The 24,471-nt window shown below is 41.8% G+C and overlaps 1 protein-coding gene across 6 annotated transcripts in view; it reads right to left on the bottom strand.

Moving 5' to 3' along the window:
* The window catches only part of PARVA (parvin alpha), a 162,214-nt gene extending 144,742 nt beyond the window's left edge, over positions 1-17,472 (bottom strand). For 3 of the 6 annotated variants that reach the window (XM_077963318.1, XM_015114831.3, XM_077963316.1), the window contains exon 1: positions 17,279-17,472. In XM_077963318.1, the coding sequence (XP_077819444.1) occupies positions 17,279-17,414 (136 nt within the window). In that variant the 5' untranslated portion in view covers positions 17,415-17,472. Of the gene's footprint in view, positions 1-16,953; positions 17,205-17,278 lie in introns of those variants that run through there. The other 3 variants (XM_077963319.1, XM_077963320.1, XM_077963321.1) reach the window with 3 other exon arrangements.
* Between the last annotated feature and the right edge of the window lie 6,999 nt (positions 17,473-24,471).

The following is a 24,471-nucleotide window of genomic DNA, read 5'->3' on the forward strand; positions in this document are numbered from 1 at the left end:
GGTTTGAAATGCTTGACAGGACCGGTCTTGGGAGCTTGCCTACTCCATTTGAGTGGAAGCGTGGCCTGATCACCCACAGTGTGCCTATACCGGCACTTTGGTTTTTGTCTTTGACGTGACTTGGATTGCTTGATACTTTGGTTTTAGTTTTGACCTGGCTTAGATTTCTGGATACTCCGATTTTGGTTTTGATTTTGGTTTGGTATAAACTACAAAAGTGTGTGTGTGTCCTTTTTACCCATTCTTTGTTTTGTAGTGAGCGTAGTGTTTTGTCTCGAGGAAACATGGGTGAGGCACAAAGTAAGCCCACCCCACTAGGAACTATGTTGAAAAATTTCAAAAAAAAAGGATTTAAAGGAGACTATGGAGTACTATGACACCAGGAAAACTTAAAACTTTGTGTAAGATAGACTGGCCAGCATCAGAGGTACGTTGGCCATTAGAAGGAAGCCTGGACAGGTCCCCTGTTTCAAAGGTATGGCACAAGGTAACCTGTAAGCCAGGGCACTCAGACCAGCTCCCGTACATAGACACTTGGTTACAGGTGGTTTTAGACTCCCTGCCCCTAACACACAGTGGTTGAGAGAACAGCAGCATAAGCAGCTGGCAGAGGCAAGGAAAGACCAGCAGAGAGAGAGAAAGGAAAGAGATAGAGAAGAAAAGAGGCAAAAAGAGAGAGGAAGAGACAGACAAACAAGGAGTCAAGGAGAAAGAGAAAAAGAGAGAAGCAGAGAGAGAAAAAGAGACAGAGGCAAAAGGAAAGTCAGAGAGAGACAAAGTCAAAGACAGACAGACAGACAGACAGACAGACAGAAAGAAAGAAGGAAAGAAAGAAAGAAAGAAAGAAAGAAAGAAAGAAAGAAAGAAAGAAAGAAAGAAAGAAAGAAAGAAAGAAAGATGATTTAACATTAACCACTGAAAATGCCCTTAACCCAGCAGGTTTCCTAACGGGGATCTAAATCTTAATTATCATACGAAGGTCTGACCAGACCTAGGAGGAACTCCCTTCAGGACAGGATGATCGATGGTTCCTCCCGGGTAATTGGGGGGGAAAAAAAAAAGCCATCTATACCAATTCTAATTTGGACAAAACAAGGTCTTATTAATAGCAAAGGATAATTAAAATCCCAAACTTACAAGGTTTTCAACAAAAGTAAAGTTTGCTAAAAGTTAACAGTGTAGCATGTATTATAGTAACTTCTATTATTGTGGCCTTAGTCTAGTCCACAGATATGAAAAAACGTTCACTTTGGAAAAGAATGGTTATCATCTTTAGGAAAAAAAAGGAAAAAAAGGGGGGGGGGTGGAATTTATATAAAAGGAGTGTTATATGGTAAATTCTTGTCCTGAAATAAATCAACTGGTTGTTTAAAGAAAGAAATGTTTGCAATAAGCCAGAAAGTTAAGGCATGTCGAAAAATTGCCTGTAAAAGTCGTGAAAGAAAAAAAAAGTTATTAAAAAAGTGTGTTAAAAAATTTATGCAAAAAATGCTGTATAATTTAAAAGTAGCTAGGCCTCCTAAATGTAAAACTATTGAAAAATAAAACAGTTTATATGCAAGATGTATAAGAAAAGTAAAATATACCTTTGGTAAAAGGATTATAAGGAGGCATAAGAATGTACATTTTTACCTACATTAAAAAGTTTAAAAAAATTATTCTTTTGAAGGTTTAAGCAAGTTTTTAAATGTTAATTTTAAAGAAAATTCTGTGTATAAACATATTAGCTAAAGTTAAAGAAGTATCATCCAGTTTTTCTGTGAACTGGACATTAAAGTAAAAGCATAACAGGTTTTTCTTAAAGCACCAACCTTCTCTTTAGCAAAAATTATAAAAGGTTAAAAAGAGTCTATAAAATCTTACCTTATGGTCAAACATTAAAAATCAGATAAATATGTCTACAAGGTTTTATTAAAATTAGGTTTAACATTAATAACACACCAATATAAAAATAAAATTTAGCTTATCTGGTATAAAAATCATACGAGAAGCATTGTTAAATGTAAAATAGTATTTGGCTTTCTTTGGTTTAAAAACTAATAAAAATAGGTGCTAAAGGAAATCTCTCAGTAAAAAGGCACCAAGGACTATAAAGTCCACAGCCAAGGTCCCCACATTTAAAACAAAAGGTAAATTTCTTAGAAATTATATACTTGGTTTATCTTCCACCTTCCTTTCTCTCAAAAACTAGAAGTCTTTTAGCACATGTACTACCCCTAGAATTTCTGGTAAACCAGCACCAGCCTGAAGATCACATTCTCATCAAAAGATGGAAAGAAGAAAAACTCAAGCCAGCCTAGGAAGGACTCTACCTTGTGCTGCTAACCACCAAGACCGCTGTGCATACAGCAAAAAAAAAAAAAAAAAAGATGGACTCATCACACCTGAGTCAAGAAAATGCCACCCCCTCCAGAGTTGTAGACCATAGTCCCAGGGGAAAACCCTACCAAACTAAAGCTAAGAAAAATTTAACTCTTTTCATCTATGCTATTACTCTTTCTTCTTTCCTAGTCTATTGCTGACCATCTAGTTATTAACGTAACCAAGTCAATTTCGCCTCAAACTATTGCATTTAATGCTTGCCTTGCTATACACGGTGAGGACTTGCCAAGTCAAAGACAGCTCTCTACTTCAGAAAAGTACTTCTGTCCCTCCTGACTCTCCTCAGACTGGGCATTAGTAAACTAAAACCATGTAATCCAGGGAGATTTTGATAAAGACCCCAGTGCCAACCAGGAGTCTTGCCCCCCGATGTAGAGCTTTCATGCCATAGTTAGTCCAACGTTCTGTGGATCACTACAGAGCAAGGATGGACTGCCCCAAACGGTTTTTGTAATTTCCTAAAACCATACATTCATTTTACTAGAGGATCACAGAAGCTAAAGACTTCAAACAAATTTTAGTAATTAAGACAGGATACCAACATGCAAATGCCTGGTTAAAATGGATCAAATATTCCATCTGCATGTTAAACAAAAACAATTGTTATGCTTGTGCTCATGGCAGGCCAAAGGCCCAGATTGTCCCCTTTCCACTAAGGTGGTCCTCTAGTCGACAAGGCATAGGCTGCATGGTAGCTCTTTTCCAGGATTCTACAGCCTGGAGTAATAAGTCATGCCAAGCTCTCTCTCTGCTATATCCCAAAGTCCAGCACCCTGTGGGTCAGCCCCCAAAGGCCATCCAGCCTCTGTCTCCCAACACTAAGTTCACGATGTGTCTCTCACAACAGGGAGGAAACTTAGCGTTCCTTGGAGACCTGAAAGGATGCAGTGAGCTTAAGAATTTTCAAGAGCTTATCAATCGGTTAGCCTTTGTTCATCCCCAAGCAGATGTATGGTGGTATTGTGGTGGACCTTTACTAGGCACTCTGCTGAATAACTGGAGTGGCACTTGTGCTTTACAGCCCAATTGGCTATCCCTTTCACCCTGGCATTTCACCAACCAGAAGAAAAAAAAATAAGACATTGTAAAGCGAGAGAAGTCCCTTATAGGTCTTTCGACTCTCATGTCTATTTAGACACAATTGGAATCCCATGAGGAATACCAGATCAATTTAAAGCTTGAAATCAAATAGCTGCAGGATTTAAGTCAATATTTTGGTGGGTGACAGTTAATAAAAATGTAGATTAGATAAACTACATCTATTACAACCAACAGCAACGAGCTTATCATAAGTTAAAAGAAAAACTCATGTCGGCCCCAGCCCTGAGGCTACCCGACCTGACAAAACTCTTTATACTCTATGTGTCAAAAAGTGAAAAAATGACAGTTGGAGTTTTAACCCAGACTGTGGGGCCCTGGCCAAGGCCAGTGGCCTATCTCTCAAAACAAATAGACAGGATTTCCAAAAGCTGGCCTCCAGGTCTAAGTGCCCTAGCAGCAACAGTCCTGTTAGCACAAGAAGCAGACAAACTAACCCTTAGGCAAAACCTGAATATAAAGGCCCCCCCATGCTGTGGTAACTTTAATGACTACCAAAGGACATCATTAGTTAACAAATGCTAGATTAACCAAGTACCAAAGCTTGCTAGGTGAAAATCCCCACATAACCACTGAAGTTTGCAACACCCTAAACCCCACCACCTTGCTCCCGGTATCAGAGAGCCCAGTTGAACATAACTGTGTAGAGGTGTTGGATTCAGTTTACTCTAGCAGGCCCAACCTCCGCGACCATCCTTAAACATCAGTAGACTGTGAGTGGTATGTGGACGGGAGCCAATCGCTGCAAAGTGACTCTGAAGAAGATGACAAGCCCTGCTCCAGTCACATCCGGAAGCTGACTGGTCCACGCACGGCCAAAGCATGAGAAAACTCATCGCAGGATTCATGTTCCTTAAAATTTAGACTTTTACAGTAAGGACTTCAACTGACCTTCCTCAGACTGAGGACTGCTCCCAGTGTATACATCAAGTCACTGAGGTAGGACAAAAGGTTGCTATGGTCCTATTATTTTATAGTTATTGTAAATGTACTGGAACTCTAAAAAGAACTTGTTTGTATAATGTTATTCTATACAAGGTATGTAGCCCAGGAAATGACCAACCCAATGTGTGTTATGCCCCATCTGAGCCTCCCATGACCACAGTTTTTAAAATAAGATTAAGGACTGGGGACTAGTGAAGGCTCATAAATGATACGAGTAAAGTGTTAGCCAAAACAGAAGAAAAAGAGGTGCCCAAACAAGTCACCTTAAAATTTGATGCCTGTGCTGTCATTAATAGTAACAAGTTAGGAATAAGGTATGGTTCTCTTAATTAAAAAAGAGGCTATATGGCAGAAAATAAGTACATCTGTCATAAATTAGGACTGTGTGGAAATAAATGTAAATACTAGTCTTGTGTTATTTAGGCCACTTAAATTAAAAAAAGAAATGAAAAGGATCCAGCCCACCTTCAGAAATGAAAAAATGGCCCTTCCTGTACTAAGGGACAATGTAACCCCTTAGAGCTAGTAATAACCAATCCCCTTGATCCTCGCTGAAAAAAAGAGGAGCGTGTGACCTTAGGAATCGACAGGGCCGGACTGGATCCTCGAATAAATATCTTGGTTTGAGGAGAAGTTTACAAACGCTCTCCTGAGCCAGTATTTCAAACTTTCTATGATGAATTAAATGTGCCAGTACCAGAAATTCCAGGAAAAACAAGAATTTTTGTTTGTTTGTTTTTGCAATTAGCCGAGCATGTAGCACAGTCTCTCAATGTCACTTCATGTCATGTATGTGGAGGAACTGTAATAGGAGATCAATGGCCATAGGAAGCCCGAGAATTAGTACCTACAGACTCAGTTCCTGATGAATTCCTGGCTCAAAAGAATCACCTTGATAATTTCTGGGTCCTAAAAGCCTCAATTATTGGACAATATTCCATAGCTAGAGAAGGAAAAGAATTCACTCACCCCATAGGATGACTTAGTTGTCTGAGACAGAAAATGTATAACAGTACCACAAAAACAGTCACTTGGTGAAGTTCAAATCACACAGAGAGAAATCGATTTAGTAAATTCCCAAAGTTGCAAACCGTGTGGACCCACCCAGAGTCCCACTGGGACTGGACAGCCCCCACTGGATTATACTGGATATGTGGGCATAGAGTTACGCCAAATTACCTGACCAGTAGGCAGGTAGTTGTGTTACTGGCACTATTAAACCATCTTTCTTCCTACTGCCCATAAAAACAGGTGAACTCCTAGGCTTCCCTGTCTATGCTTCCTGCAAAAAGACAAGTACAGCTATAGGAAATTGAAGAAAATGATAAATGGCCCTCTAAGAGAATCATACAATATTATAAGCCTGCTACTTAGGCACAAGATGGCTCGTGAGGATACCATACCCCCATTTACATGATCAACCAAATCATATGGTTACAAGCTGTCTTAAAAATAATCACTAATAAAACCGGAAGAGCCTTGACTATTCTGGCCCGGCAAGAAACTCAGATGAGAAATGCTATCTATCAAAATAGATGAGCTTTTGACTACTTGCTAGCAGCTGAAGGAGAGGTCTATATGAAATTTAACTTTACTAATTGCTGCCTACACACAGATAATCAAGGGCAAGTAGTTGAAGACATAGTTAGAGATATGACAAAACTGGCACATGTGCCCATGCAAGTGTGGCATGGATTTGATCCTAAGGCCATGTTTAGAAAATGGTTCCCAGTGCTAGGAAGATTTAAAACTCTTATAATAAGAGTTATAATAGGAACCTACTTACTGCTCCCTTGTTTGCTACCTGTACTTCTTCAAATGATAAAAAGCTTCATCACTACCTTAGTTCACCAAAATGCTTCAGCACAAGTGTACAATATGAATCACTATCAATCTGTCTTGCAAGAAGACATAGGTAGTAAAAATGAAAGTGAGAACTCCCACTATTGAGTGAGAGTCTCAAAGGAGGGGGATAAGGGAGGAGACCACCCCTCATACTGTCTTATGCCCAATTTCTGCCTCCAAAGAAAGAAAAAGTAAAAACTAAAAGGCAGAAATGAAATCCATAGGCAGACAGCTCGGTGCCACACCCTGGGCCTGGTAGTTAAAGATCGACCCCTGACCTAATTGGTTTTGTTATCTATAGATTACAGACATTGTATAGAAAAGCGCTGTGAAAATCCCTATCCTATTTTGTTCAGATCTAATTACTGGTGCATGCAGCCCCCAGTCATGTACCCTCTGCTTGCTCAATCGATCACAACCCTCTCACGTGCACCCCCTTAGAGTTGTGAGCCCTTAAAAGGACAGGAATTGCTCACTCGAGGGAGCTTGGCTCTTGAGACAGGAGTCTTGCTGATGCCCCTGGCCAAATAAACCCCTTCCTTCTTTAACTCAGTGTCTGAGGAGTTTTGTCTGCAGCTCGTCCTGCTACATTATCACTTAGTAAATGCTAGTAGAACCAGATTTTAGGTAAGTCCTATGGCGATCCACACACCAAGCTAACATTTGTCCCAAGCCTGAACAAAAATTAAGCAGCTGCAATTAACTGAGGCTAGGCAAAGTTCACCAAAGGTGTGCCCTCCAGCCATCTTCTCCTCTTGGTAAGTTCTGTCTTTTGGGGGAGGACTGAAGTGAGGAGACTCTTGCTGAGGAGGAATGATAGTGGCTCTGTGTCTGGCTGATTTTCAGTTGCCTTCATTCTGCACTTTAGTGAGGAAATGAAGCTGAGATGGGCAAGAGGGAATGGAATAGGTGTGGGAGGGAGAATGAGACAGACTTTGGGGAATTAAGGGAACTCTTAATCTCTCCTATGGAGTTTTGGTCTGTACATCACTTATCTCTCCTAAACCTTGCTATTGGGCTCTTTTACCATAGTCCTCCTTCATATGAATATGTACTAAGCCATTTCTGAAAAGCAAGCTTTTCTGGATGAAAACAAAGAAGTCAACTGGCCTTCACGTTCCATCTGGTCACCCCCCTCCCCTACCCCGACGCACCTCCTCCAGGCTCACTGCTGCCACTGCAGAATCAGTGCCCATGGACTCTAGGACCCTCTGGTCTCACAGGCCTTTGTCAAATAACAGGATTAACCAACAATGTCTTCCCACAAAAGGAAAAGAGATTCCTGGGGGCAGGGATGAGGCATTTTCATAAGCTACACACACACACACACACACACACACACACTCAAAAATAGTGACCTGGATGGAATCTGGGGACCAGAAGAGTCATCCAAGGTTAGAGCAGAGTTTTGGGTAACCTGGGGACTCCCTCAACGGGAATAAGATGCCCAGCGATGATTCAGACAGTTAGTTAAGAAGCATTTTAGGGAGCATTGGTTAGTATGCTAGGCACCAAAGATACCACAATGGCTCCCCTCATGGCATCTGCAGAAAAAAAAAAAGAAGAAAGGACACTGCCCAGGGCCTATGCAGGAGGAGGTCTCCTTGTGCTAGTGCTCTGGTCCTTGGGCAAAGCCCTCATTGAATTTCCTACTGATTTCAGGCTGCACAACCTATTGAAAACCTAACAGAATGTGTTTACATCTACTTTTTAAAAGTATTTTATTTTTGAAATGATTGTAGGGCTTACCTCAAATGTTGTTCTTTGTACCATGACAGTGAGTGGAGATTTTAGATGCTTACAAATGTTTATATGAGGATTTCATCTCTTCTCCTGGACTAATGGCTGGAACATAATTATGAACTGTGCTTGTTAACCAAATAGAGATATTCCATGAGACAAGAAGGCTGATTCCTAATATGGAGGTGTCCTTGGGCCAGGGCCCACTTATCCTGGTATCCATCTCCTCCTCCCGACACAGAGGTGCCTTCATTAGTAGAGGAAAGAAAGAGGTCTTTGTGATTATGTAATTCCCAGACCACCCTACAGAGACAATAAAACTGAATGTGAGAGAAGCCGGGTGAAATAACAGCTCAGAAATCATAGAATACCAGTGCAGCAAGGGCCTAAGAGGTTATTTAGCCTAATCTTCTAATGTTAGAAATGGGCAAATAACACCAAAAGGGGAAGAGACCTGTCTAAGATTACATGGCCAGCTAATGGTGGGCTATTTTCATAAAGGTAAATATGGGGAGATTCATTCCACAGAAATTCTAATAACTATGTGTTTGATGATATTATGGTAAGCAGGAGGGCTCTCACCATAGTGTGTGACAAGTGGCTGCAATGCAACATGACCAGTGCTACCACAGAGTATAGACAAGGCACTGTGGGACCACAGAGGAGGAAGCCTCTCACTCTTCCTGGGGGCACTGGGGAAGGTTTCATGCAAAAGGGGACTTCTGAGTTGGGTCTTTATGAATGAATAGAAGTTGGTTGTATAGGAAAGGAAAAAGGTCTTTCCAGAATATGGAACAGCATGTAAAAGCATAAACATATGAAAGAACATGATGTGTTTGGGGGATAAAGAGTGGTTTCCCATGGTAAAAATGGAGATTTATCGGAAGGGAAATAGAGGAGACGGCAAAAAGGTAAAGGAAGGGGTAGCTGTGAAGGCTTTGGACAGCATGCTAAGAAGTTTGTCCTGGAGAGAAGTTATCTTTATGCTTTAAAAAACAATGTAGTGGCAAAAGGATGAAGAATGGGTTGAACAAAAATAGACCCATGACAGGAAGTCTAGCTAGGTGGATAACACAGTATTTCAGGTGGAAAATAGAGTAAATATTTTGAAAATGAACAAACAATCCAGAGCACTTGTGAAGGCTGAATTAAAGCAGTGATATTTAGATGGTAGACTCAGCAGGATTTCATAAAAGATGATTAGACATGAGGAATAAAATGGAGGATGGGGCAGCAAACTACTGCCCTTGGGTCATGTGCAGGCTGCCATCTATTTTGTAGAGCCCGAGTGCTGAGAATGGTTTTTACATTCTCATGTACATGTAAATGCTTCCTTCAATAGCTGAGAAGGAACAAAAGAAGCATCTTTCATGTAATTTCACATGAAAATCATGTGAAATTCAAATTTCAGTGACTATAACTAAAATTTTATGGGAACATAGCCAGCCACACTTGTTCATTGACCTATTGTCTATGGCAGCAAAGACAGAGTTGAACAGGACTCATAAAGCCTTAGATATTTACTATTTGGCCCTTTCAGAAAAAGTTGCTGACCTCCTGCAGGATTCTCCAACTCAGTTAAAATCAGTTCATCTTTCCAGTTGCCCAGACCAAAACCTTTGAAGTCATCTTAATTCTACTCTTACCCGCCATCCAATCTTTCATCAAGATCTGCTGTATTTTAAAAATATATCCAGAATTTGACACTCACTCACTCCTTCCCTTGCTACCACTCTGTTCCTGAACACAGCCATGTCTCAGCTGGGTCATTCTAGTAGCCTTTACTTATTTATTTGTTATTTATTGAGACAGGGTCTTGCTCTGTCACATATACTAGAGTGCAGTGGTGCAATCATGGCTCACTGCCGTCCCACACTCCTGGGATCAAGCGATCCTCCCATGTCAGCCTCCTGAGTAGCTGGGACTACAGGTGTGCACCAACACCCATGGCTAATTTTTTGTAGAGATGGGGTTTCACCATGTTGCCCAGGCTGGTCTTGAACTCCTGAGCTCAAGCAATCTGCCCACTTGGCCTCCCAAAGAGTTGGGATTACAGGTGTGAGCCACCATGCCCAGCCTCATTCTAGAAACCTTTTGCCTTATCTCATCTTTTGCTTCATCTCTGCCTGCTTCAGTCACTTAACACCATCTGAGCAATGGTGTTTTAGCACCATCAGTTAAAACAGAATTGAGATCATGCCATTCCTCTGCACAAAGTCTTCCCAAGTCTTCCCATATAACTCTGAGTAAAGGCCCAAGTTTTACAATGGCTTCCAGGGCCCTACACATCCTGCCTCTCCCCTTTCTCTTGTTATGCCTGGGACCAACCCCCATTCCACAATCATGCTCACTCTCTTCTCCAGTCACATCAACCTCCTTATTGGTCCTCAATAATGTACCATGTCCACACCTGCCTCAAGATTCTTGCATCTGTCATTCCTTCCACCTGTAATGTTCTTTTCCAAGATATACATATGGTTCTCTCCATCACCTCCTTCAGATTGGGACTCAAATCTACCCTTCTCAGTGAGGCCTTCTCTAGCCATCCTACTTAATATTGACAACCATCCTCAGACCACAACCCTCCCTTTCTCTTTTTCTTGCTTTATTTTGCTCTCTAGCACTTACTACCACTCAAACAAAAAACATACATTACCAATTTATCTTGTTTATTGCCTGTCTGCCCTATTAGAATGTAAGCTCCAGGAAGGCAGGAGTTTTTGTTTTGTTTTCCTTTCTAGCGCCTAGTACAGTGCATGGTACATGTTAGGCACTCAATAAATAATTGCTGAAAGAATGGGAATAATGGATCAGAAAGTGACTAGGAGATAAGAAAAGAGAAGCAGGTAGAGATAACTCTTTCAAGGCATCTGGTGAGTAGCTAAAGAGGAAACCAGTTATCAGGAGATTTTCTCCAAATGGGAAAGACTCAAGCATATTTACAGAACGTCAGGGCAACAGAGTGGCAAAAAAAGATGGGATATGATAAATAGCATATCTGGCTATGCCAAGTCTGGGAGGAAGCTGACATAAATGGCCTTATGAGCAAGAAGAGAAGGGACCTTCTTGGAAGGGACTAGGGCAGGAGGGGAGCACAAAAAGACATTTGCACATATGGATGGGACTGGCCGGATATGGTAGAAAGAGAACTTGAAGGAGCTCATAGCTGGTCTCAATTTTCCATTTGAAGATCCACGGAAGGGTTTTAGGGGCTATGGACAACAACTTGGGTTTGAATTTCAAGAGTCCACTTATATGCAAATTTTTTAAATAAATGTATTAGAAAATTTTTTGAGAACTGCAACAATTTGAAAAAATTACAGATGAATTTTGTGATCTAGAAGTATCAAAAAAAAATTAAGAAAAAGTTAGATATGCCCAGGAGTTCAAGACCCACGAGGGTAACATAGCAAGACCGTGTCTATACAAAAAAGATGTACTTTGGAAAAATGAGAATGCACACTGATTAGAAGAAAAGGGAAGCTCTGCAGTGCTAAGGGTTCTACTCACTCTAGAAACCATAAATTTGTTGCAAGGTTTGTGGATTTTTCTCTAGCAACACTGGGCAGCCAATGAGAATCAAGTGGTCAGAACCAGTATTATTAGAAGAATTATGAAATTAAAGCCTTCATTGGATACTTCAGGTCCTGATCAAAATGTAAAACTCTGGGCGATAAAATCTTAAATGAATGGGTAAACGACAAGAATGACCAGTGCTGCCGGCCTAATTTGGGTGCCTTCAGCAGACAGGTACCATTCAAGTTGGTGTTCCTTGAAAGAGCACGTCTTGAGGACAGTTTCAGAGAAAGAAAGTTGAAAAGTGGCCCTCTGGCAAGTAGACTCTGAAAGGGTAGTGAAAGAATCCACACAGGAGGACCATGTCCAGCAGAAATGGAATTGAAAACCCAAAAGATGATGAAAAAGATCAACAGAGAAAAACAAAAGTTATTTAAGCTACAACTCATAAGAATGGGCCCAGATATTTTAAAGTGCTGAAATGTGTCATCTTGGGAAAACGGAGGATCTCACTTGCAAAGAAAGATCCCTTAACTCCTAAAGGGACAAAACAGTGTCCCGCAGGCTCCATACAGTCATGGGCTACTAGGCTATTTACAGAACCTGAAAAAGTCAGTGCAGTCCATAACAAAAAGACTATTTCAAATTTCAAAGACCAATGAAAATTGAGTTGCCAATTTTAATAGCTACCATTACTTGTGCCATGCAATGCATTTCCAACATTGTCGATCTCATTTAAACCTGGCAACTTCCATGTAAAGAAGGAATTCTTATTCTCATTTTATAGATGAAGACACAGAGGCTTATGGGGTTAAGTAACTTGTCTTAAGTCATAGAATAAATAAGGGATTGAACCAGAAATCAAATTAAAATGTATCTAATCCTAAAGACCATGCTTTTAACTCCTGTTCTCTCTTGGACTCTAACACTGTTTTTTCTTATGAAAACACAGGAATGATGACTAGTTGAGTGCATTCTTATGAAACTCATAGTCATTCTATGATGTAGGTTTCCTTAGGAGGACATTTTTTTACATGAAATTATTGACTTAGAGTTGATCCTTGAACAACACAGGTTTGAACTGCAAGGGTCCACTTACACGCAAATTTTTTCAACAACTATATGGGAAAATATTTTTGGAGATCTGTGACAATTAGAAAAACCTTGAGATGAACCATGTAGCCTAGAAATATTTAAAAAAATAAGAAAAAGTTGCTCATGTCACAAATGCGTAAAATATACATCAATACTTGTCTGTCTTCTCATTTACTACCATAAAATGTAAACAAATCTATTATAAAAAGTTAGAACTTATCGAAATGTCAGAATGTATACATACACACAAAAACTGTGTGATGCCATTTGTAGATAAGAAAAAATGTAAATGTAAAGATTAAATCCTCACTGCACAAAATGAACTGTAGTACATACTGTACTACTATAATAATTTCACAGCTACCTCCTGTTGCTATTGTGGTGAGCTCTAGAGTTGCAAGTATCTGCTTAAAACACCATATGACACCAATCATCTCCACGTGAACAGTTCATCTCTCCAGTAAATTGCGTACAGCAGTTAAAAGTGATCTCTTGAGATTCTCGCATATTTTTCATCATGTTTAGTGAAATACCATAAATCTTGAATAACACCATGGGACTCTAACGAAGTGCCACTAAAGATGCTAAAAGTACTCCCAAGTATCAGAGAAAAGTCATGACATTATAAGAAAAGTTGAATTGCTTGATACGTACCATAGGTTGAGGTGTGCAGCTGTGGTTACCTGCCATTTCAGTCAGACGACGTAAACTTACAGTATCGATAAATGCAGCACAGTTCTGCAAATGTATTTTCCCTTCCTTATGATTTTCTTAATAACATTTTCTTTTCTCCAGTTTCTTTGTTGTAAGAATACAGTATATAATACAAAATATGTGTTGATTGACTATTATCAGTAAGGCTTCTGGTCAACAGTAGGCTATTAGTTAAGTTTGGGGGGAGTTAAAAACTAAACACAGATTTTTGACCATATAGGGGGTCAATGTCCATAACCCCCACATAGTTCAAGGGTCAACTGTATTCTAACCAGTATCATATCTTTCCATTTGTTGTGTCCTACAGTGGGGCACAGCAGGTACGAAATGAATGAATGGGAGTCCTTGGGCCTATGAGAACGCTACACCAAAGCACTGAGATAATTTGTGGACAGACTGATGGCAGTAATCTTGAGGAATGAAGAATGGGAGGTTCAAGAACACCAGAGAGAAAGTGGAAGAAGGCAGATTCCACAGAGCACAAAGCTGTGAGCTTATCCAGGATGCAGAGCAAGACCTGGCCTTATTATTACTGAAGTGATGGTTAATGGCACCCCACACCTACTAACCATCACTTCAGCACTGATCATTGAGATCCAGCACATACTCACTAAGGACAGTCATTTCAGACCAATCCACTGCCTTCTTTGCCTGGGCTTGCAGAAATACCATAAGCCGCAGCAAGCAGCTGGAGCTGGGTGGTGGCTGACCCTTCAGAAGAGGTTCTATGTTCTTCCATTCACCCATTTACAGCCCCTGGATTAGCTGACAGACTGAATGACGAATCAGGACTTTACAGTGAAATACAACAGGGATGAAAATAAGATCTTGCACTTGGTTTCAAAAACCCAACTGAGTAAATCCAAGATAGGGAAGGCTGTGATTTAGGAGCAACAAATATAAAAATGTCTTTGAGTAAGCTGATAGCAAGCTCAATGAGAGATCACAGTGTGACGTGGCTGGCAGAATAGTTAGAAGCAACCTTAGCTGCATTAAAGGAGCATAGTGTCTGTGCTAGAATAAGGGAGGTGACAGTCCTAATCTGGGGTGGCTGGCCTGCACTACAGCTGTACTATGGTGACTTCTGGAGAGCTCACTTTGAGAAGGTCTGGTAACAGGTCGATCTGCTAGGTATTCTCCATTTCCCCCGTCCCCACTGTGATCCATTCTCTGCACTGCTCTGTGCACTATGGAAGCTGCCCCTATATATTGCAGATCCCTTGCTCTGATGGGTTCCCACTGGGTTCAGCCCCAGTAGGTGATGCGAGGGCAAGAAGACAGAGAACATGCAGAATGGGCATTTCTTGTGCCACTCTCTTCTTGCTCTGTCTGCACATTTCTGACAGTGGCTGCATCCCTCTATGACTATAGTTCCAGTCCAGCAGCCCCTCGTCCATAGCCCCAGCTTGTAATAGGTTCCAATTTGCTTCCCTTGTCCCTCAGGCCTCTGAGTGATTAAGAGCTTCCCCCTGTTGCTAGCCCCTAGGGACCTCAGCATCCCGTCTTAGTTCCCTTAACCCTGCCCACAGCTCTGTCAATAGCCCCTTCACTAAACTATTTTCAAAATCTCAACAAATTGGCCTTTTTCCTGCAGGGACCCTGACTGAAACTAAAGAGACAGGATGCAAAAGACCTTAAAATTATGTCTGTGAGGAATAGAGGATGTTGGGCCCAGTGGCGAGAAGACTCAAGAAAGCAGGATAGCCTACTTCAGCAAGGTATCAATAAAAGGCCACCCCAGACTCATTCTCTGGCTCCAACAGTAATAGGTACAGAGAGATACATTTTGGGCTAAATATAAAATAAACCTTTCTACAGAGTAGGTAAAGATGGTTCTCCTGGTAGCAGATATTTTTTATTGCATGAGCTTCAATATTTCTCAGTTGCCCCATCTTAAACCGGATGAGACTATGTCAGGAATGCTGTAAGGAATAAGTTAGAAACATGGTCTAGAAAAAAGCTTCCCAAGCCAGGGTTTCATGATTTGCCACCAACTGTACACTACTCAGTGGGTTACCAAAATAACCAATGTGGGGAAACTTTCGTATGTTTTTGCTGCTTCTCATTTCAATCTAAAGAACAGAAGTCTAGTTCTTCAAGTCTGATAATCCTGAACACTGAAGACGTTTTTATACTTTAAGATGACTTACAAACATGAAACATTTTACACAGCATCACAGCTTTCAAAAGGTTATTTCCAATTCACGGGCAATCTATTAAAAACATTTTTTAGGGGGCAAGAGAAGTTGATTAATGGTTACAAATATACCATTTGATAGAAGAAGACCTAGTGTTAGATTGGTAAAGTAACTATATTTTACAATAACCTCTTGTATATTTCAAAATATCTAGAATTCCAGTGGTCTAGCATAGAGAAAAGGCAAATATTTAAGGTGATGGATATCCCAAGTACACTGATTTTGTCAGAGGCATGTGAACCAGAGCAACTCCATCTTGAATGGGGCTAGGTAAAATAAGGCTGAGTGAGACCCACTGGACTGCACTCCCAGAAGGTTAAGGCATTCTAACTTACAGGATGAGATAGGATGTCGGCACAAGACACAGGTCATAAAGACCTTGCTGATAAAACAGGTTGCAGTAAAGAAGTCGGCTAAAACCCAAAACCAAAATGGCCATCAGTGCAGACACTGGTCTTCTGCATTGATACACTCCCACCAGTACCATGACAGTTTACACATGCCATGGCAACGTTACCCTATATGGTCTAAAGAGGAGGCATGAATAATCCACCCCTTGTTTAGCATACCATCAAGAAATAACCATAAAAATGGACAACCAGCATCCCCAGGCTGCTCTGTCTATGGAGTAGCCATTCTTTTATTCATCTACTTTCTTAATAAACTTGCTTTCACTTTACTGTGTGGACTCATCCTGAATGCTTTCTTGTGTGAGATCCAAGAACCCTCTCTTGGGGTCTGGATTGGGACCCCTTTCCTGTAACAACTTGAGCTTTACAAATTATATGAATGTATTAATCACATGTGCCCCAAAACTATGTACATCATGCGTCAATTCAAAAAATGTTTAAAACAAAAAATTTTAACTCAGCAACTTCTATCTACACACCAATCTTCTATCTACACATCAGTGCTTCTTGAGAACTGCCACCTCAGTTTTCAAACCAAAAACCAGGACGCAAAATCTGCCCATGGGCAAAAAATATTCTACATGCAAACTACCCTGAAAAAAAAAAAAAAAAAAAAAAAAAGAATAAGGTCGCCTCAATTCACTCTGGTGGGGCGGGGGGAGGCCCACGACGATGTTTGTGTCTCACGCAGGTTTTCTCCTTTGGTAGGGGTTTATCGTGTATTACACCGAGGGCACGCTAGGTTTGCCAGTTTTTCGCTCATTCATTCAACAAACACTCGATGTCCACCTACTCCATTAACAGGGCCCTTCTCGGCCCTCGGGATGGACAAAAGATCCGAAGAGGCCAACGCCACGACGCTGCTACCACAAGACGTCAGCAGGTCCAGGAAACGACCTGATTTTAAGGACCAATGAAGTCAACGAGTGAGAGTGACGGCGCCCAGGAAAGTTGCGGCGGAAACTTGGGAAATGCCAGCCTTCGGGCGCAGAGGGCGGGGCAGGGCCTACCGGATCGCGCTGCCTGCGGTCTGGGGCCCCGCCTGGGCTACGGTCCCGCCGCCTCCGGCCGCCAAGCGGCGCCTGCCCACTGCCCGGCGGGGGCGTCGGCCTGGTCTCCGGCCCAGGAGGGCAACGCCGCAAGCGGGAGGGGCGGCCTCGATGGCCCGCGAGCCCCAGGCTCAGTGTGGCGCGCGAGTCGCTCCTGCCCGACGTGCCCGGGAAGCGCGTGCACTCATCGCCGCGCGCTCCCGAACGGCCCCAGCGCCCCGGCCCCTCGGCCCCTATGGCACCCCCCAGCTCCTACCGCCCGCCCGGCCTGCCTGGCCGCACTCACCCTCCTTGGCTTTCTTCCTCCGGGCCAGGGTCCCTCCGAGTTTCCCCAAGAAGGAATCATCTTTCTTGCGGGACGGAGGCGACTTAGGAGTGGGAGACTTGGGGACAGAAGGCGACTTCTGCGGGGAGGTGGCCATGGCGCGGCTCAGGCAGCCGCGGGCCGGTCGGGACGCGGAGCTGGCGCTGGGCGGACGCGGCGGGCGGCGGCGGCGGCGGGCTGAGGCTGCGGCTTTCCAAACGGAAGCGGAATTATTCCAAGCATTTGAGGCAGCTCACGCTCGCCTTTCCCTTCCCTCGCTCCCTCCCTCGCTCCCTCCCTCGCACCGCCCTCTGCCCTGGAAGGAGCTGCGCTCCCGGGGCCGCGCCCTGCGCCCCTGGGTTGCCCCAAGCAGGGGGGATGCCCCAAAACTGCCACTTGCAGTACAGGAGGCCGTGTGTGCCCAGGTTGGGAGCGCTCGAGCTGGAAAGCTTCATTTACCCAGGCTCTGCACCCATCACACAGCCTGGGGCAAAGCAAATCTGAGAAACAACCCAACCCTGCTACTCTCCCAAGGTCTTCCAGCCGGGGCTGGTGAGCTCGCTCTTCCCCAGCACTACTGCCTGTGGAGTTATCAGGCCCACGTCTTGCGCCCACAAGACTGCAGCTCCTGGAAGAAATTACTAGAGTGAACCAAAATGCGTCCAGGCCCCACCAAAGTGGGCAGAACCAATCACTCCTGAACCTATCCATGATAGTCAACCTCCTCTTCTCTACTCCCTTCCGAGACTGAGAAGCCTGGAGTGCACAAGGGTAAAGCCGAGGCTGCTTATTGTAAGACATCCGTGTTTCTAGCAGCTTATATAAACGAAGATCACACATGGTAGTGGAAACATGAATGGGAAAAGCACAACCATGAGCTCCTACAGGACCTCCCCGAGAATTTATCCTGCTAAATAAAATCAAGAGAGTGACAACCAGACTCATTTGAGATAACAGGGGAGTCACACAAAGCACAGTGTTTGAAGGACTCGTACTGGAAATGATTAAAAGGCACGTGTTATTGTGCTTGCCCATCTCAAGTTCTCACTCGGGCTGTTTGTCCCTCTGTCTCTCTCACACACGGACTCACAGCGCCTTAGCAACTGTGTTTCCTCCTTATGGCCCCTTCCCTCTAGGCTACGGCTGATTGAACGTGGGTGAACAACTAATCCAAAGGGCGCTACTGCTTTACTGAAGAGCAGCCGATTGGCTAGCCCCAGTTAAGACTCTGCACTAAGCTGGAGAGACTGTTGTCAGAAGTTGTGCTCGTGACTGATGATCACTCGCAGTCAAGACTGGGGTGGCTGTTTCTAACCACGTGCCTGCTGACGAGTAGGGAAACAAAAGAAAGGAGCAAAGAAGTGTGCTCAAAAAGCCACTTGGTCTGCCTAATGGAAACCGTGGGGAGTAGCTGCTTGGACCTGGAATGTTTTCCCAGACCCCACTTGCACTTCCTGCCAAGGCCAGCTGTGCTTCTTCCCAGGAGCTGTTACTCAGCCTTTTATTAACCCATCCACCTTACCTTAGACTAAATAAACTGACAAGCAACAGTTTCAGAGTAGAACTAAAATTTAACAAACAAGACAGTCAATAGAGTCTCAACACTGTATAGGTTCATTTTATCTTTGCTTGAGAGTCATAATTTTACTTTTTTTTTTTTTTTTTTGGAAAATTCTACTTTAGTTGGTGCCTCTTACCTAACAGCAGAAAAGTCACGATGCCCGCTAGCCTGGGAGGATTACTACAACTCCTCCTCCCAGACAATAAATCTTAAAGGGATGGTGAGAACCCAAAATAGAAGTGTGTTTTGCTTACATCATTAATCATTTTCATTCAGCATATCAGATGTAGGACATCTTCAAAAGTGTATCTCCAGCACCTGGAGCTCTTGTCAGGGAATTAAGAGACACATAGCTCAATAGCTGTGTGATCTTGGAAAGATTTACTCCCTTTTCTGAGTCTCCATTTCCTCATCTACAAAATGAAATGGTTGGTACAGAATGGTGGTTCTCAAACTTGATTGTGCATCACAGTCCCCTAGAAGTTTGTTACATTCACAGGCCCCATCTCCAGAATTCTGATTCAGTAGATCTCAGGTGAAACCAAGGGATAGGTGTTTAAACAGACTCCATCAGGTGATTTCGATGTACTAATAGCTGATTCACACACCGATGTCTTGCCATTTAGGGCTACTTTCAGCTCTAACAGTTTGTGGGTCTTTATTCTTTCAAAAATTGCTAATTTCTGTATGCAAGACTTAGTCTTAAATGTGGCATAATCAAAATTACCCATGGAGATTCCTTCAACTGCCCATGCGTGCTTTTACATATATAATACTCCTCAGTAATTGTTATGTTCATTAAACTTTGAAAACCACTGAGCAAGGCTAAAAGGAAGGGTAAAGTCTTGATTGTTGAATGCTAGCTCCCAGAAAATATCAGCAAAATAAGCTGTGGAAGAAGGCAAAGCTGAATTTTTTGTATACCATGATAAGAAGAGCCCTGCCTTGGCAGAGTCTCAGTAGCATCTGGGAGTAGGGGAAGGGACATTTATAAAGTTTTGGAATCTTGATGAAGACAGGCCTTTCAGTGGGATGGTGCTTGATTAAGTTTGACTAAGGATCATGATATGATAGATTAGGACTGGTAGACCCAAGGCAAAGCTTTCCAAGATTCTTGGAGAGTAAATAGTCTTTTTAATGCTATCTATTAAAAAGTGTAAGGGGTTTATGTTCATTTTGATGAAATTTGGTGGGAAGTTCTTGAAAAGAACAAGAAAGTTATTCATAGCTTTTATCTTCCTGGGCAAGAAATTTTTGGAAGACAGACAGGGGAATGATAAAGTCCTGTTAATGTATGCAATAACCTACATTGGTGGGAATGGTTTCCAAGGTCTCATTATTATGCCGATATCTTGTTATTCAAGCATTTCTACTGGTAAGATCATTATCAATCTTTCTGGAAAGGCCAGTGGGAATGGGTGGTGAATTATAAATCAGTGCTACTCACAGTGTAGTCTGCAAACCAGTATTGATCTGGATACCATTATTAGCTGCCAAGACCAGCTCGGTCGGGGAGACCCTAACCCAGTGGTGCTAGAGGAATTAAAGAGACACACACAGAAATATAGAGGTATGAAGTGGGAAATCAGGGGTCTCACAGCCTTCAGAGCTGAGAGCCTCAAACAAAGATTTACCCACATATTTATTAATAGCAAGCCAGTCATTAGCATTGTTTCTATAGATATTAGATTAACTAAAAGTATCCCTTATGGGAAACAAAGAGATGGGCCAAATAAAGGGATGGGTTGGGCTAGTTATCTGCAGCAGAAGCATGTCCTTAAGGCACAGATCACTCATGCTATTGTTTGTGGTTTAAGAACACCTTTAAGAGGTTTTCCACCCCGGGTGGGCCAGGTGTTCCTTGCCCTCATTCTAGTAAACCCACAACCTTCCAGCATGGGTGTTATGGCCATCATGAACATGTCACAATGCTGCAGAGATTTTGTTTATGGCCAGATTTTGGGGGGCCTGTTCCCAACAATTAGCCAATGACACAAATGTAGAAATTGAGAGTTTTTAGAAACTTTTATAGCAATTTAACAACACTTTATGTCTGTTTAATCTAATAATACAAATCAGGAGCATATATTTTGAATATCTTTTCATTCTATTTTTCTAGTAATTTTTATTTTTATTTTATTTGCAAAAATATTGCTCTATGATGAATTGGTCCTTTAGCGATTGTTTGAGAAGCACTGTTCTACATTGCTCCTGTTTACTTACAGAGTTCATCTACTCTCATTTGATATAATGCTTTTAGAATCCTTAAGAATGCAAATTGATCTGTTTTTTGTTTGGAAGATTAAATGAGATAATCTATGGGAAAGCACCATCTACAGGGCCTGGCACTGAGGTAGGCTGAATCTAAATCTTACTTAGTCAGAGACATGCTGCATGCTATTCTTTGATAGGATGAGAAGACCTTGTACCAGCTCCCTCCAATCTAAATTGGTATTTACAATTATGTCCCCACTGAACAGCACCCTCTCTCATGCTTGGTCATGGTTTTCATCTTACACAAGGGGTTTGATTATAAGGACAGATCATCAATTAAATGTGTGATGTGTAAGACTCTGCTGAATCTCTAGGCTGCCTCTTCTTGAAATTGGGGCCTAGACAAATGCACTGGAAGAGAATAAAGTCAGGTTCCAATCTTAGCTCAGCAGTCAGGCGATCTTGGATAAATCTCTTCCCTTTCTGCCTTTATTTTTCCCATCATCTATAAAATGAAGCCAAGGCAGTACCTACTAAAGCCAGCCATCATACATACCTTATGATCAACAATTTCAATTATGGATTATACCTAACAAAAATGAGTACATGTGTACACACAGATATAGGCTCTAGAAAGTTCACAGCAGCACCATTCAAGTGCCTGCTAACAGTTGAATTGATTGTGATAACCACAGCAACGAGAGTGAACAATTTGCAACTACAAGCAGCAATAGGAATGTATCTTACAATATAATGTTGAGTGAAGGAAACCAGACACAAAAGAGCACATACTGTATAATTCTATTCACATAAAGTTCACAAACAGGCAAAACTACTCTATAATGTTAGAAGTCAGGATATTGATTAGCCTTCGATGGTATAGTGACTAGAATGGGATGGGCGGCATGAGGGAGACCACTGGAGCTGGTAATGTTCTGTTTTCTGATCTGGGTACTGGTTACATGGATATATTCACTTTTAAAATCAATGGGACATACAAATAGTACTTTCAGCAAGTTTTCTGTATGTATTTTATACTTCAATAAAAATCTACAGCTGGGCATGGTGGCTTACGCCTGTAATTTCAGCACTTTGGGAGGCTGAGCTGGGCAGGTTGCCTGAGTTTGGAGTTCAAGGCCAGCCTTGACAACATTGCAAAAACCTGTCTCTACAAAAAACAGAGACATGTTGGTTTGCTGTACCTATCAACTTGTCATTTACATTAGATATTTCTCCTAATCCTATCCCTCCCCCAGCCCCCACCCCCAAACAGGCCCTGGTGTGTGATGTTCCCCACCCTGTGTCCATGTGTCTCATTGTTCAACTCCCACCTATGAGTGAGAACATGCGGTGTTTGGTTTTCTGTCCTTGTGATAGTTTCCTTAGAATGATGGTTTCCAGCTTCATCCATGTCCCTTCAAAGGACATGAACTCAACCTTTTTTATGGCTGCATAGTATTCCATGGTGTATATGTGTATATGTGCCACATTTTCTTAATCTAGTTTATCACTGATGGACTTTTGGGTTGGTTCCAAGTCTTGGCTATTGTGAACAGTGCCGCAATAAACATACACGTGCATGTGTCTTTATAGTAGGATGATTTATAATCCTTTGGGTATTTATCCAGTAATGGGATAGCTGGGTCAAATGATATTTCTAGCTCTAGATCCTTGAGGAATCACCACACTGTCTTCCACAATGGTTGAACTAATTTATACTCCCACCAACAGTGTAAAAGTGTTCCTATTTCTCCACATCCTCTCCAGCATCTGTTGATTCCTGACTTTTTAATGATTGCCATTCTGACTGGCATGAGATGGTATCTCATTGTGATTTTGATTTGCATTTCTCTGATGACCAGTGATGATGAGCATTTTTTCATATGTTTGTTGGCTGCATAAATGTCTTCTTCTGAGAAGTGTCTGTTCATATCCTTTGCCCACTTGTTGATGGGGTTGTTTGTTTTTTTTCTTGTAAATTTGTTTAAGTTCTTTGTTGATTCTGGATATTAGCCCTTTGTTAAATGGGTAGATTGCAAAGATTCTCTCTCATTCTGTAGGTTGCCTATTCACTCTGATGATAGTTTCTTTTGCTGTGCAGAAACTCTTTAGTTTAGTTAGATCTTATGTGTCTATTTTGGCTTTTGTTGCCATTGCTTTTGGTGTTTTAGTCATGAAGTCTTTGCCCATGCCTATGTCCTGAATGGTACTGCCTAGGTTTTCTTCTAGGGTTTTTATGTTGTTAGGTCTTACATTTAAGTCTTTAATCCATCTTGAGTTAATTTTTGTATACAGTAAAAGGAAGGGATCCAGTTTCCGCTTTCTACATATGGCTAGCTAATTATCCCGGCACCATTTATTAAATAAGGAATCCTTTTCCCATTGTTTGTTTTTGTCAGGTTTGTCAAAGCTCAGATGGTTGTAGATGTGTGGTGTTACTTCTGAGGCCTCTTTTCTGTTCCATTGGTCTATATATCTGTTTTGGTTACTGTAGCCTTGTAGTGTAGTTTGAAGTCAGGTAGCATGATGCTTCCAGCTTTGCTCTTTTGGCTTAGGATTGTCTTGGCTATGCAGGCTCTTTTTTGGTTCCATATGAACTTTAAAGTAGTTTTTTCCAATTCCGTGAAGAAAGTCAGTGGTAGCTTGATGGGGATAGCATTGAATCTATAAATGACTTTGGGCAGTATGGCCATTTTCACAATATTGATTCTTCCTATCCATGAGCATGGAATGTTCTTCCATTTGTTTGTGTTTTCTTTTATTTTGTTGAGCAGTGGTTTGTAGTTCTCCTTGAAGAGGTCCTTCACATCTCTGGTAAGTTGGATTCCTAGGTATTTTATTCTCTTTGTAGTAATTGTGAATGGGAGTTCACTCATGATTTGGATCTCTGTCTATTATTGGTGTATAGGAATGCTTGTGATTTTTGCACATTGATTTTGTATGCTGAGACTTTGCTGAAGTTGCTTATCAGCTTAAGGAGATTTTGGGCTGAGACGATGGGGTGTTCTAAATATACAATCATGTCATCTGCAAACAGAGACAATTTGACTTCCTCTTTTCCCAACTGAATACCTTTTATTTCTTTCTCTTGCGTGATTGCCCTAGCCAGAACTTCCAACACTATGTTGAATAGGAGTGGTGAGAGAGGGCATCCTTGTCTTGTGCCAGTTTTCAAAGGGAATGCTTCTGGGTTTTGCCCATTCAGTAAGATATTGGCTGTGGGTTTGTCATAAATAGCTCTTATTTTTTGAGATATGTTCCATCAATACCTAGTTTATTGAGAGATTTTAGCATGAAAGACTGTTGAATTTTGTCAAAGGCCTTTTCTGCATCTATTGAGATAATCATGTGGTTTTTGTCATTGGTTCTGTTTATGTGATGGATTACATTTATGGATTTG

The sequence above is a fragment of the Macaca mulatta genome, chromosome 14, assembly GCF_049350105.2.
Source record: "Macaca mulatta isolate MMU2019108-1 chromosome 14, T2T-MMU8v2.0, whole genome shotgun sequence".
In the NCBI taxonomy this organism is placed as follows: domain Eukaryota; kingdom Metazoa; phylum Chordata; class Mammalia; order Primates; family Cercopithecidae; genus Macaca; species Macaca mulatta.